Below are 15,246 nucleotides of genomic sequence, written 5' to 3' on the forward strand. Positions count from 1 at the left end.
TATATAAATTAGTTGGTTTTAATTTTAAAGCGGTAAAACTTTTCCAAAATTAATCGCACATGGTTGTGGAGAAAGGAAATGCAAACTAGATTAAGTTTACTTTTCGAAATGACCATTTTAACCGGGCACGAATACGTTCTTTGGTATAACATCTGCTCATGAATTTTAATTTTAATTTGAAACCCGACTAAAAAAATTACTAGGTAGTTCAAAGCGCTCTACCTTCAACCGTTTTTGTTTTCCTCTTGCCGGCCATTTTGTTTTGTCTTCCAATATTCACCCAATACATTGTATCATAATGACACCAAGTCCTTGACTTTTGTTGTGCTCCCTCCGGAAAACAAAGTTCCCTTTACTGTTTTATTTCTATTTTGTCTATTGTATTTTGCTTTGTAACTTTGCAACAACAACATCGAATAAAATAAAGTCAAATGGTCAAAATAAACGTTTTAATCTGGGATAAGAAACCCTGGGAGACAAAAGGGTCTGAAACTGAAATCTAAAAGGTTTTAATTGTAGTATTTTCACCTTTTGGTAATCCCTGGAGCTTTATATCAAAAAGAACGTTTAGAGGGAATAGGATCCTCAATGCTGGAAAAGTCAGATTAAAGAAGACGGTTGCCTTTAAAGAAAAAAAAAAAACAGCTATTTTTTTGCATCGGAGACTCCCAACAAAAGTCTAAAATCAGATAACATTCTCCAATGTTTAATCCAAGGTTAAAAAAAGGCAAACAAATAAACTAAAACATCGTCTGGCCCACAGGGGGATAATCCCCAGACTTAACTGTCAACAATAATTTGCAATTAGACAATTTGCTTACGATTTCGTAAGGTTTTTAATTACGGCACTTATTATAAAAAAAATGATTTTCACAATTGTTAAACAATTTCCAAATTAATTCTTCCAACTAAACTTCAAACCAAATGCAAGGGCAAACATACACAAAATCTCTACAAAAACATTTAAAGTACAATAATAAGATTTCATGAAGGTTAAACATATAAAATGGGTTGAGTTTTAAATACTTTCTTTCTTTAACAATTGGCCCAATTTCATATATCTGCTTAAACACAAAAAGTGGCGAAGACACATGAGTAACTTTTCAAATGTCTTACGATCCCCTAAAATGATAAGTGAACATTCAAATGTAAATGGATTCTCTTCTTTGAGATTACCTGAAACTGGTTGCCTGTAAATTGCCCCTTGTGAAATGACCAATTTACAAAGACAAAACTCTAACACTTTTATACTTCTAAATATCTTGAGAAACAAAAGCAACAAATTTTCTTGTAAAAAGTGTCCAACTGGTTGGAAAGCTGAGTACATTTACACATTATTTAACACCGATAACAGTTATACAATTAACTTATCCCACTAAATTGAAATATAAATTTAAAGGAACACGTTGCCTTGGATCGGACGAGTTGGTCAAAACAAAAGCGTTTGTGACCGTTTTTTATAAAATGCATATAGTTGGAAAGATGTTTTAAAAGTAGAATACAATGATCCACACAAGTTTGCCTCGAAATTGCGTGGTTTTCCTTCTACTGTGCGAACTAACATGGTCAGCCATTTATGGGAGTCAAAATTTTGACCCCCATAAATGGCCGACGTGTTAGTCGACGAGGTAAAAGGAAAACCACGCAATTTTGAGGCATGTTTGTGTGGATCATTATATTCTACTTTTATAACATCTTTCTACCCATATGCATTTTATAAAAAACGGTTACAAACGCTTTTCAAAGACCAACTCGACCGATCCAAGGCAACGTGTTCCTTTAATATTTGCACAGTATTTGGGCGGGGATGTCAAAAGCAATTCATAATATTTACAAACAATTAGAATGTTTTCCGTAAAGGCACCAATTGTTAAAGATAACTTTCTCATTAGTGTCTAGCTGGTGGGAAATAGTACTCCAAAATTAATAAAATCTGACAAAACTGCATTATTTATTTCTCCCATTTCCAACAAAATATTATTTTTATGTCTGCATAATTTGAGGATTGAGAATTTCAAAAGGCAAATCATAATATTTACAAAGATCAGAATTTTTCTGTAAAGGCACACACTAAATGTGAAAGACAACTTTGACATGGAGCTGAAATATTACATAATTTCAAACCTAAGAAACTTTTTCAATAAAGTTGATTGTTTTCTCCGCATACCTAAAAGGAACACGTTGCCTTGGATCGGTCGTGTTGGTCTTTAAAAAGCGTTTGAAACCATTTGTTATAAAATGCATTTTAGAAAGATGTTTTAAAAGTAGAATACAATTATCCACACAAGTTTGCCTCAAAATTGCGTGGTTTTCATTTTACTGTGCGAACTAACACGGTCGGCCATTTATGGGAGTCAAAATTTTGACTCCCATAAATGGCCGACCGTGTTAGTCAACGAGGTAAAAGGAAAACCGTGCAATTTCGAGGCATGTTTGTGTGGATCATTGTGTTCTACTTTTAAAATATCTTTCTAACCATATGCATTTTATAACAAACGGTTACAAGCGCTTTTCAAAGACCAACTCGACCGATCCAAGGCAACGTGTTCCTTTAATATCTGCACAGTATTTGGGCGGGGATTTCAAAAGCAATTCATAATATTTACAAACAATTGGAATGTTTTCCGTAAAGGCACCAACTGTTAAAGATAACTTTCTCATTAGTGTCTAGCTGGTGGGAAATAGTACTCTAAAAATTAATAAAATCTGACAAAAACTGAATTACTTATTTCTCCCAATTCCAATACAATGTGAATTTAACGTCTGCATAATTTGAGGATTGGGAATTTCAAAAGGCAAATCATAAAATTTACAAAGATCAGAATTTTTTTCTGTAAAGGCACATAAGCAATAAGTGTGAAAGACAACTTTTAAATGGAACGGAAATATTACATAATTTCTAACCTAAGAAACTTTTTCAATAAAGTTGATTGTTTTCTCCGCATACCTTAACCATAAAAATGCACCAATATATTTGATTCATCATAAACTATCACTCGTCAATTTCATAATGGGAATAGGTTAAGAGAATTTGCAGGACAATGTTTTAAAAGTAAAATTTTGTTTTTGAAATTGCTTTGAACCACCCACCTCAAATCTCAACTTATTGAGGTATTGCAGTATGCAACTTTGTAGTTAAAACAGAAGAGGTTATGACCAAACACACACAACTTTGCACACCGTTCTTCAGTTTTCTATTTATCAGATTTGCTACGTATTTGTATTTGTTACGTATTTTAGAATTTCTAGTTATTTTGTAAAAATACAAAATGTGACCAGAGTACACAATAACTAGTTGGCACATTGCAATTGAGTTTCAATTTTTCAGTTATTTCTTTTGACCAACCCAAGAAATTGGTAAACCCAAATAATCTGAATTGCGGACAAGTCGTTTTTAGCAACATTCCACTCTCACAAACTTATCTAGGTGTGGTGGTAGGCGTCATACCAAAGCTGACCAGAACTCTTGAGGGAGCTGCAATTAAAAACACACACACAAATTGTTTAAATATAAAGGTGCAGAAAAATTGAATGTCCTTCTAAAATGGTTTTCACTCGTTTCTCCTACTGTGCGAGTGCTCAACACAAAATGTACTTAACAAAGAGTGTTCAAAATCACTGTCATAGTAGAATAGTTTGACAAAGTGTATTGCAAGTGCAGGCCTATATTTCATCAACAATTAGTATGGTATAGGTATCTAGTGATGATTTATAATAATAACAACTACTACTTATATAGCCAGTTTTTACAATAATGTATCAGTGAGCTTTATATATGTCCTTGTCATTGTGCCAAAAACATTGCTCTTATCTTTTTCAGCTCCCTGGGGATTATACAGCCCGAGCTGCCGTGGCACTCTAAAGACTTTTTCATACACAATATCAACCTCTACCCTTAGAGGTAACCTCTACCCTTAGAGGTACCATAGATTTTAACAATGTATCCCTGACTTCAGGCCTTCAGGGAACCTCAGGTACTCACCGCACAATATCAGTAAAGGCACCGAGTAATGTCTTAGTCTGGTAGCTGAGACCATGTTTGATACACAGGGACTTGACATGGGGTGCTATCTTTGCGTAGTTGTGTCTGGGCATGGTGGGGAAGAGACTGAAACCAAAAATAGACAAAATAGAGAGTTATTACAACACAAATCCCCTACAAGTGTTGTTATGATTTAAAACAAATAAAAGAGAAGGTTTTTTAAATTATAGGATTTGAGGCATTGCATGGTGAGGTATCAATATATATTTGGTTTGCGGTAACACCGTGTGTGTATCTACTTGCCAGGTAGAGTTTGTTCTTAGAGAACTGTCTAGCTTAATTCTACTACCGCGGAGTAGATTGTTCGGGTGTTCGGGAGACCTCCAGTTCTGAAAAGAATTGCCCTGCTTATTAACTATTACCTGGGCGGATGGTAATTAGTCTCCTGACGATGACTAGAGCAAGCTAGTCGAAACGTTGAGACCAACCCAAGAACTGACTCCACGGTAGTACAGTTAATTACGATCCTATAAGCTAAAGTAGTAGTCCCAGCCTATTTCTTTACCATCCACCCAGGTAATAGTTAATAAGCAGGACAGTTCTTTTCAGAACTTAGTAGTCTCCCGAACACCCAAACAATCTACTATGCGGTAGTAGAATTAAGCAAGACAGTTCTCTAAGAACAAACTCTACCTGGCAAGAAGATACACACATGGTGTTACCACAAACCAAATATATATTGTTTTTTAAATTATCATCCATATGAGAAAATGGGGGGAAAAAAAAGTCCCTACACATACACACACAGGGTGCCAGACTATATTTCCTTCCAGCCTCAGTTTGGTTACACTGAAAGAGAAATAAGATGGAGGCAGTGAAGTTTTATATCTTACTGGTGCTCAATCTGGAAGTTGAGATGTCCGGTGAACCAATCGTTGAAAGCGGAGGGTTCGACGTTGCAGGTGGCGTGTAGCTGCAGAGACAGCCAGTCTTTCTGGGTATCATTGTCTACCTCCATGGGTATATGGTTCATCTGGGTCACCCACACGAACCAATGACTCTCAAGAAACCTGGAAGGTTGGGGGAAAACAATCTATCAATCAACCAGATGATAATTATAATAATAACAATTAATAATTTGGGAGGCTAATCATCCTTACTCACAGCTAAGAGCTGAATTGCAAAGTTTGAGAAGCACGCATGCAAGGGCGCCTTTGACAGCCAGCCACATCAAGCCATTATGACCACGGAGCACAGCCAGAGATCGAAAAGGGAGGAAAACCGAATGGTCTGGAAAACCCTTGTGGCACAGCAGAGAACCAACGCACAACTCAACTCACATGGCCCTGGCCGGGTATTGAACCAGGGTCACCTGGAAATATTAATTCCATTCTGGAATAAAACATTACATTTTTCTTTTAGACAAGACTTTAGACTTACCTCACAAACATATAAAGACCAAGTGCACCGAGTCCACCAAGGAGGGGTCCATAAAAGTAGAACCAACGCACAAAGAAGAAAACAGTCCATGCAAGATCCTTAGGAGGAAATAGAAAGACAAAATGTTTAGTTATAAGAAAAATGAAATACAGAAATATCAATACACAGGAAAGATTTTGATTGGATTTGAATCGGTTTCGTAGGAAACATTCCATCGCAACCAAAGGTCGAATTCTGAAATCTTTAACAATAGTTATCAGCCAATACAAAATCAAATTCAAGAAAGCAAATCAATAAGCATAAAGTCTCAACAGCATGCTTACAGAGAAAAATTAGAAAAAAGAAGAGGGTCTACGTTTTCAACAGATGCTCTTAGAGTCTAGGAATACTGTTTAGCAGACGAACTAAATAAAGGACTGTGCTCTTCTTGTAGCGCTCTGTTTTGCAGCAAACTGAAGTGTACCTTAAACTATTGCACAGTAGTGTTCGGTGGAAATCTGGTCTAGTTGGAGGAAGCCAGTCACTTGCATGAGCCTTTCCTCATGCCAAAGCAAGGGGGGGGGGCCATGACACTTCTTTTAATTTTCTCAACCCTTTTTCTCCTTTGTTTGGTAAAAGTTGTTCAGTTTATTGCTTTTACTTACCGTCCATATTCTTTTAGTGATTACGTGATACAGGTTCTCGGTGTGAAAGTAGATGGGTAGCAGGAGGGGCGGACCAACTGTCATCAAAACAAAAAATTACATAAATAAATGTTTTATTTTATTTTTATAATTCTCTTGCAACTTCAAGGACCAAGTGAGTAAAAATGTCCTCATATTTGTTATTTTATGCATATAAGTTGGGATACACCAAGTGAGAATACTTGACTTTGACAATTACCAAAAGTGTCCAGTGTCTTTAAGCATAAGGCTTGAACTGTAAATAGTTTATCTTGTTAAAAACTTTGTGACTTACTCAGGAAGAAATATCCCTGCTGGTAGTTATACGGCATAAAACCTCTCTTCTGAGAGGCCCATTTTATCGGCATCTTCTCCCCAAACAGAAAGAGGTACGGCATCGTGATGTCTGGATCCTTCTTGACAATGTTAGGTTTAGCGTGGTGCTGGAAATGGCGGTAGTTCCACCAGTGAGCTGAAGCTGCCTGCAAAATAGAAAAAAAAATAAGTTTGTTCCAGTCAAGGGAATTTAGCAAACGCCCATTCTCCTTGCTAAAGGGCACCCTATGAGGAAATTGTAAATTTCAAGGGCACCAAGGCAATGACCAGGGGCATAGAGGCAATCGCCTTTGTTGCCTCCGTGAAGTATCAGGCCTGGGGATATAAATGTCAAGCTTGCAACAACCTTTCTCTTTCATAAAAAACATTGGGTTAACGCCTATATGATTATGAGTTGCATAAATATTTTTTTTTAATTTAGTAACTAGACGACAAGACTTTTCTAGTCATTGTGAAATCAGCGGTTAGCTTGATAGGATTCAAACCTACAGCCTTGTGATTGCAAGTCCTGCAGTCTAACCATTGGGCCACATTTTGTAACCGTTCAACAATTTTCAAAAAGGATATTTCTTTGTCTAGGTTAGGTTGTTTTATTTGATACTACTGATCAAGATAGTAAAATAGTAAAATAGCCTCCACCTTACCAGAAACCATAACCACAGGGATTGGGGTATTGGGGTCAGTGTTGCAGAATGGTGATTGGATTGGGGGTTTAGTCTGGTGTCCAGAAAGGGCAGCAGGGATTAGGGATGGTACATGAGCTGAGGACGGTGTTAGACCTAGGGTCAAGTGTTATGAGGGTTCAGTTTCATGGATTGACAATTTTTTTAAGTCAATGAACCAATGCCTTGCTGATGCCTGTGACTTACTTTTAATCCTCCGATGACAAAGTTATGAAGCCAGTGATTCCAGCGAGATTGGCTAAAGACGGACAAGTGCCCCAAGTCATGCTGAAACCATCCGGATTGGGCCTAAAAATAAGTACCAAAGAAAAGTGTTGAGTGAAACGGATTTACAACCATCACTTTATTCTCAACCAAAAAATCCCCGAAGGTGATCATTGTCTGGTCCCCTATATGCAATTAAGAGTCATACATGTCGATATTGATACACAAAAGGTGGACCAGACTATTTTGCCTTCGAGCCTCAGTTTGGTGATTTTAGACCTTTCTATTGCAACTTCCCGGCCCAAGTTCTTTGCCAACCAAAGTTTAAAACTTTGGAAAGCCATAAAACAAAAAACCAGATAGTTACTGTTTGTAACAATGTTATACAAATATTCAAACATAGTGTTGAAATCATGGGAGGTATTAAATTTCACTGAAAGTTTGCAGAAAACATTGAATTTGGTTAAAATATCAGTTAATATGATTAGTAAGTACGATTTGAAACTTTGCATGGTGGAAATACGACATGGAAAGGTTTAAGGTGACACCATGTAATGACTATCTCTAAATAAATTGGGGTAGCTTTGATCAGTTTGCTCTGAACGCCTTCTTTCTCCAGAAGACGATCAGAGCATACTGATCAAAACGTCGAGTTGAATTAACCAACGGTTGTTTTCAGAACCACCCCAACTCATTAGAGATAGTGATTACATGGTGTTACCACAAACCTTTCCATAACATGATTAGTGTTTTACTAACACTCGGTCGTCTATGAAAAAACCAGCTCGGTTTGTTTATTAACAAAAAACGCTTTCTCTGTTATCTCAAACATACCTGTGAAGTTGTGAGAATTGCAGCGGCTAGTAAATAAGGTGACCATCCTGTTCCGTAGAACCATAGCACCATCCATCCAAGGACCTCTAGAGCAAGGATGTGGGCTAGGTGAGCAGCGTAGAACCCCATCCTTGGTTTAAAGAGACCCATCTCCTCAGCCTGGGTGCGGAGACTGCGCATGTCACTTACTATTTCACTCTGAAACAGAACACAGACTATATTAGTATTGTCTTGTCTTTTTCAATCCACTGCAGGAGGAAAGCCTCTTCACCAATTCTCCATCTCACTCTATCCTGCGCTGTCTGTTGCCAAGCAGGTCATCTGGGCCCAATTTCAAGAGCTGCTTAAAGGCAGTGGACACTATTGGTCATTACTCAAAATAATTATTAGCACAAAACCTTACTTGGTAACGAGTAATGGGGAGAGGTTGATAGTATAAAACATTGAGAGAAACGGCTCCCTCTGAAGTGGCGTAGCTTTCGAGAAAGAAGTAATTTTCATCAAATTTGATTTTGAGACCTCAGATTTAGAACTTGAGGTCTCGAAATCAAGCATCTGAAAGCACACAACTTCTTGTGACAAGGGTGTTTTTTCTTTCATTATTATCTCGCAACGTCGACCACCAATTAAGCTCAAATTTTCAAAGGTTTGTTTTTTTATGCATATGTTGAGATACACCAAGTGAGAAGACTGGTCTTTGACAATTACCGATAGTGTCCACTGTCTTTAAGCGCCAAAGTAGCTCAGCACAACGAATTATAATACCAGAAACCAGCTAAACTACCATGTCACGTGTACAATTTGTGACTGGTATCATGCTCAATTCTGTTAAGCAGAAACATCTTAAGCAGTATCAAGGAGACAATTTGAAACAAACCTTGGTTGATGACTCCGGGGACAGAAACCCGATACGAAGAGGCTTCAGGTACTTCTTGACTTTAGTCTTGTCTGGATGGAAGGCCACAAAAGCATCCTGGCGTGACAAAATGACAAAAAGTTATGAAACAATTATTGAAAACTCCTATCGAACGCCCCTACAATTCCCACGAACAAGGTTGCATTTTTCCCTCTTCACTAACACCCTAAGAAACTCACCGTTGCATCCTCCCCAGCATAATGAGACAGAACCTTGAACCCTCCTGGGTGTCTAGTCACCCACTTTGAGACGTCATAAACCCCATTCTCAACCACAAACCACTTGTCCCTCTTCACTAACACCCTAAGAAACTCACCGTTGCATCCTCCCCAGCATAGTGAGACAGAACCTTGAACCCTCCTGGGTGTCTAGTCACCCACTTTGAGACGTCATAAACCCCATTCTCAATCACCACCCACTTGTCTGTCTTACTGCTGTGTTCCTTCACATCATCCCAGGAGTAGGTGTCATCTAAGTTGACCTGAGTTGAACTCTGACCTTGCTGACCTTTACCCATCGTGCTGTATTGAATCCACTCAGCTCATCATATCTAAAATTAACAATGGAATTACACAGTTATTCATAAGGTGTGAACAAAGACAAATTTACCGCAGCGAAACTTGAACCAATGACCTCTAGATTAACATACGGGTGCTCTACCAACTGAGCTATCCAGCCCTATGTTAGCAGTCTCCCTATTTTCAACAACTTTGTTTGGGGTTGCACGTCATCCAACCTGTAATTGCTATAGAAATAGGGATCGTTCAAGTTCAAGTTTTACGATACAACAGGGAAGTGGCAATAGAGGGGTCACCTTAAGGGGATGTAACTTTTTATTTCAAATATCAAGGAACAAACCAGGGTCTGATTTCATGAGCTGCTAAGAAGATAATATTGCTTACAATTTCCCTCTGTGCAACATTAAGTAAAAAACAGTCACAAATTAGTCTTTTGACTGGTACTCGTTTTTTTTTTAGTGAAATTGTTTTGATCTTAGTTATTTCAGGGGTTTTAAGGCTGTGTAATGTTTTGGCCAGAGGGAAATTTATTTTGTTCAACACTTGCCTGTTTCCTGTTCACAGGAAACCAAATCTACTGTACCGAGTTTTCCATAATGCCTGGACACAACAAAGTTACACACTGTTGAACAACGATCTTCTAAAACCCCATTCAATGAGGAAATAGATTATGAAAATACGACTGAACTACACAGGATGTATAACATGGTCCATAGGACTCAGGTTACCCACTAACCTTTACACTCTGCAGTAAACGGTAAAAATAGATGCTCGGTACCCTGATTTCAAACAACATAAATTAACAAAAGTAACTGCACGTGCACGCCCAAGCTTTATTAACTGCACGTGCACGCCCAAGCTTTATTAACTGCACGTGCACGCCCAAGCTTTATTAACTGCACGTGCACGCCCAAGCTTTATTAACTGCACGTGCACGCCCAAGCTTTATTAACTGCACGTGCACGCCCAAGCTTTATAAAGAGGTTAAGCTGCACGTTACCCGAGCAAACACTTGAACGTGAACTTTAAAAATGTTTGTTGTTTCTATGTGACATCACCACTTTGGGCTTATTTCATGCTCACGTATGACGTCTGCACGTACATACCTGATATGAAAAATGGTAACTTCACGAACTGTATGCTAAAAACAGGAGACTTTAAACAGCACAATTTTCTGACGTTCACGTTCACGTATTTGCTCGCGTATCGTAAGCTAAACCTCCCTATTGACTGACTGACAGTGTTTTTCCCTTGTAGTGGTCCGCTGGCAAAATGCTTAAAACACTTGAGGACCAGGGCCCAATTTCATAGCGCTACCTAACGGTAAGCAAATTTGCGGACTTACTGTAGCAGAAAAATTTGCTTAAGCCTTAGCATATTTCACAGGTTAGCAGAAAAATTGGGTGGCCATATTGCAAGTTTACCGTGGATTTGCATTGTGACGTCATTTATTTTCGTGTGGTAAGCACCGGAAGGTTAGCATGCCTTTTTGTGTGCTTACGGTAAGCACAGTAAGCACAAAATCAGCTGCTAAGCAGCGCTATGAAATTGGGCCCAGTCAACAAATCTCCCCCAGGCCTTCGGCTGGCTAGATCAGCACTGAAAAGCCCCCATGTTTCATTTGAAATTGACTAGTGGAAAAGCTCAATCCCATGCCCTTTTGTCTCCCTGTTCAGTGTTTACCGGTACCCCCTTGCTTTTTGGCTCTGTGTGCTTTTGGCCTCACCCTCTCTCTTTGATGTATCATCACTTCATTGCTTATGTCACACTTATAAACCTATTCATGTGTGTCGTGTTGTCTTTTAACCTTCGAGTAAGACTGGTCATGACTGGTAGAAAAGACTCGCCGAATTGTCAGGCCATTAATTATTTTATTACATATTTTTGTCGCCATGAAATTCCTGCATTTTAGAAGACTTAGCCAGTTGCAGTCACTAAAAGATTCAAGGACAATCCCTGTCTGGTGCACTGATGCAGTAATCACATGAGCAGGTGGTAGTGGAATATTTGTCTGACATTAGGGTATTTTTAGCAAAAAACCTAATTCCTATGTAGCTAAAGTGCCTGAACTGCCTGTTACTTAAAGTTGATGCCGATGGCGTGACAAAGAGAGAAAAAAAGCTCTTTACACAAAAAATGATAGAACTACAAAATTGGCTGCTATTAATCAAACTCTAAGTCACTGAGTAGGCTAATCCACAGAAAACTAACTATCAAATGTACTCACAATACAATGAAGATCCAAAGTCCGTAAGTACAACACTTGACTGCCAGGAAACACATCAAAACAGGCAATAAATGATTTGGTCGTGACCCCTTTTGTCAACATCACAAACAAAAGAGATCAAAATGTTGGAATTTCATGAACGCAAACAAATTTGAAAATTTGAATAATTTCTCTCGAAATAATACAGACCTCCGAGGTTCACAATCAAAATAACTACTCAAAAGTGATAGGCCCAGTAGTAGTAATAGGCATAGAGTAAGGACAGGGACCTTACTCTATGTAGTAGGCCTATAGCCTAGCCCCATAATAAATACTCTAGTGCCAATACGCTGGTCTACATTGTACATTTGTAGAGTGTCATGGCCGAGTAGTTAAGAGCATCGAATTCAAGTTCTAGTGGATTAAAACTATTCCTTGATATGATAAAGTAAAATATTTATACCAAATGTACAAGACTCACCATCATTTAGGTACTGTTTTTATTGCAGTTTTTTTTTTTAGTCGTAGTGGGTTTAGTGTTGAATATAACAATTGTTGCCGACAGGTACGTTTTGGCGACCCTAACAAGAGACATTGGTCATCAGTTGAGCATTTTCGCGTGTTCGGTAAAGCGCGGTGACGATGCTGTTCAGACCAACCAGTAACCGACTTGTTCAGTTGGTTGGGCTTTGGTTGGGGGCGCCAAAATGCACTCCTGGAATCACCATTTAATCCCTCATACTCCATAGACCAATATTGCGATTATCGCCTGGTTGATTTTGCTGAATGGACGAAAAGCACTGTGGGAAGGGGAGGGGGCATACAACAATAGTGTCTATTTTTCTTTGTCCATCCCACAATGCCTTTCGGCAAATAGGCAAAAAAAACAGGCAGATCAAGGATGGTCTGTCTAGACTAGAAGAGAGAAACGTTCGTACAGCAATTTAACAAGGACCCTTTGTAAACTACTGTAGATGATAAAAGGATAACTTTCCAACACTTTTCAACCAATTTTCACTTATAAATATCAGGATATCATTGAGGTAAATTATATACTATAATTTCATATCGATTGAAAAAGTGGTGGTGCCATACGCCTACGGAAATTTTTCCAGATAAAAATAAATAAAATGGTTGGGTCCAAATGGTTTATTTAAAAAAACTGTCCTCGCATCACAAGTCAAAGGCTGAACTACAACAATTTAACATTTACAAAAATATACAAATTGAAAGTCAGCCCTGATACTTCACGAAAGCAACGAAGGCGATAGTTGCGATATAACGTAACCCTCCTCCCGACGACGGAGGAGGGTTATGTTATCGCAACTACGAAGGCGGTTGCCTCAACTCAATGCCCCTGCCTGGTCATGACATGTCACATTGCCTCGCCGTTATCGGTCATCTATCTATTCTAGCTGATCGATAATGTCAAAATTTTGAAAAAAAAGAATCTCGCGCCCCAGTTACTAGGTCGGAAAGGTTTCCGTATGGCGCCACCATTTTTTCATTTGATATAAAATAATATAGTATCTAATTTACCTCAATGACATATTAGGCCCCTATCCCTTTTTGTAAATTATTAAAAATGAGTGAAAAAGTGGTGGCGCCATACGGAAAGTTATCCCATTCCCAATCCCAGGCCTGGAAATTAAATAAATAGGAGGCTGAGCTAGAACACTTTTTAATTAAGCATAATTTAAGCATTGAGGTTGTAAAGCCTACTACTAGTAAGCAGCTCCATGACAGCATTAGTGATTTTCTTATGGAATTATGAGATGAAAACAAATTCTGGTGTTTGCATACTTTTTATTTACCACCAGCCAGGTGAAAACGAATGGTCTCACACACCACCTACAGTCCTACACCATCTCCATTGGTTATAAGTCAGCAAAATATCCTGCCGGATACATCAACGCTACCTAAAAACAATTTCATAATTGGAACAAAGTGTTTACATTTTTCACAGAATCTTACCTCATTTAATGGCTCTTACACAAACTAGGTGTTGACTGTAGTTACGGGCAATCGATTGTATTTTCCGGTCACAAACAAAACAAAATTCTACTTCACACTTACTTCAAGCACGATGCGTGATGGCGCTGTGTAAACTCAACTGTTGGTATTGCCTCTCAGAGGGCGGAGCGAGGGGGAGCCCCATTTCCCTTTTTAAAACGTAAAAAGAACAAGGAAAACGAACTTTGTTCCCTTAGCCAATTTCCATTTCTTTATAAGGAAACCAAAACGCACCGATTCCCATATTCATCTCAGTTTTCAAAATTTTCAACTGGTAACAGGAAAAGCAAACCTTTTTCCTTTTTCCGTTTTGGAATCCACGCAAAGCAAAAACGAACGTTGAAACCCTTGACCAGCGATCGTGTTATGAAACGCGAAAGAGGCAAAACGGTAAAGGGTTACGGCGTTTGTTTTTTCTTTTTTCTTTTTGAAAATTAAAACACGGTAATGGGTAAAGGGTTTGTTTTTCGTTTTTCCTTTTTGAAGATTAAAACACGGTAAAGGGTAAAGGGTTTGTTTTTCGTTTTTCCTTTTTGAAGATTAAAACACGGTAAAGGGTAAAGGGTTTGTTTTTCGTTTTTCCTTTTTGAAGATTAAAATACGGTAATGGGTAAAGGGTTTGTTTTTTCTTTTTTTCTTTTTGAAGATTAAAATACGGTAAAGGGTAAAGGGTTTGTTTTTCCTTTTTCCTTTTTAAAGATTAAAATACGGTAATGGGTAAAGGGTTTGTTTTTCCTTTTTTCTTTTTGAAGATTGAAATACGGTAATAGGTAAAGGGTTTGTTTTTCCTTTTTCCTTTTTAAAGATTAAAATACGGTAATGGGTAAAGGGTTTGTTTTTCCTTTTTTCTTTTTGAAGATTAAAATACGGTAAAGGGTAAAGGGTTTGTTTTTCATTTTTCCTTTTTAAAGATTAAAATACGGTAATGGGTAAAGGGTTTGTTTTTCCTTTTTTCTTTTTGAAGATTAAAATACGGTAAAGGGTAAAGGGTTTGTTTTTCATTTTTCCTTTTTGAAGATTAAAACACAGTAAAGGTTAAAGGGTTTGTTTTTCCTTTTTCCTTTTTGAAGATTAAAATACGGTAAAGGGTAATGGGTTTGTTTTTCCTTTTTTCTTTTTGAAGATTAAAATACGGTAATGGGTAAAGAGTTTGTTTTTCCTTTTTTCTTTTTGAAGATTAAAAAATGGTAAAGGGTTAAGGGTTTGTTTTTCCTTTTTCCTTTTTCAAGATTAAAAAAAATAATAAAGGGTAATAGGTTTGTTTTTCCTGTTTCCTTTTTCAAGATTGAAAAAATGGTAACGGGTAATAGGTTTGTTTTTCCTGTTTCTTTTTTCAAGATTAAAATACGGTAAAGGGTAAAGGGTTTGTTTTTACTTTTTTCTTTTTGAAGACTAAAATGCGGTAAAGGGTAATAGGTTTGTTTTTCCTTTTCCCTTTTTCAAGATAACAAA

At 37.8% G+C, this 15,246-nt stretch overlaps 1 protein-coding gene across 3 annotated transcripts; it reads right to left on the bottom strand.

Moving 5' to 3' along the window:
- Positions 1-2,463: 2,463 nt before the first annotated feature.
- Positions 2,464-14,109, bottom strand: LOC139939329 (acyl-CoA 6-desaturase-like). 3 transcript variants are annotated; one of them, XM_071935116.1, is made up of 11 exons: positions 12,263-12,402; positions 9,374-9,607; positions 9,019-9,114; positions 8,142-8,339; positions 7,290-7,391; positions 6,380-6,566; positions 6,067-6,143; positions 5,423-5,520; positions 4,876-5,052; positions 3,983-4,108; positions 2,464-3,475 (listed from the first exon to the last, which is right to left on the bottom strand). In XM_071935116.1, the coding sequence occupies exons 2-11, from the start codon at positions 9,572-9,574 to the stop codon at positions 3,424-3,426; spliced, it is 1,314 nt and encodes a 437-aa protein (XP_071791217.1). In that variant the 5' UTR covers positions 9,575-9,607; positions 12,263-12,402; the 3' UTR covers positions 2,464-3,423. The 3 variants fall into 3 exon arrangements, with proteins under 3 accessions (XP_071791217.1, XP_071791218.1, XP_071791216.1); XM_071935117.1 differs by lacking the exon at positions 12,263-12,402 and adding an exon at positions 11,803-11,823; XM_071935115.1 differs by lacking the exon at positions 12,263-12,402 and adding an exon at positions 13,756-14,109 and having other exon boundaries at positions 2,466-3,475.
- Between the last annotated feature and the right edge of the window lie 1,137 nt (positions 14,110-15,246).

This window comes from Asterias amurensis, chromosome 7 (genome assembly GCF_032118995.1).
Source record: "Asterias amurensis chromosome 7, ASM3211899v1".
Lineage (NCBI taxonomy): Eukaryota > Metazoa > Echinodermata > Asteroidea > Forcipulatida > Asteriidae > Asterias > Asterias amurensis.

What these genes read in the sequence shown, in the direction of transcription:
- LOC139939329 (XM_071935116.1), bottom strand. Translation starts at nt 9,574, where the DNA reads ATGGGTAAAGGTCAGCAAGGTCAGAGTTCAACTCAGGTCAACTTAGAT. An exon ending in ATGCTGGGGAGGATGCAACG is followed by an intron (nt 9,115 to 9,373) that starts GTGAGTTTCTTA and finishes TTGTCACGCCAG; the next exon opens with GATGCTTTTGTGGCCTTCCA. An exon ending in GGTCTTTATATGTTTGTGAG is followed by an intron (nt 5,053 to 5,422) that starts GTAAGTCTAAAG and finishes CCAACCTTCCAG; the next exon opens with GTTTCTTGAGAGTCATTGGT.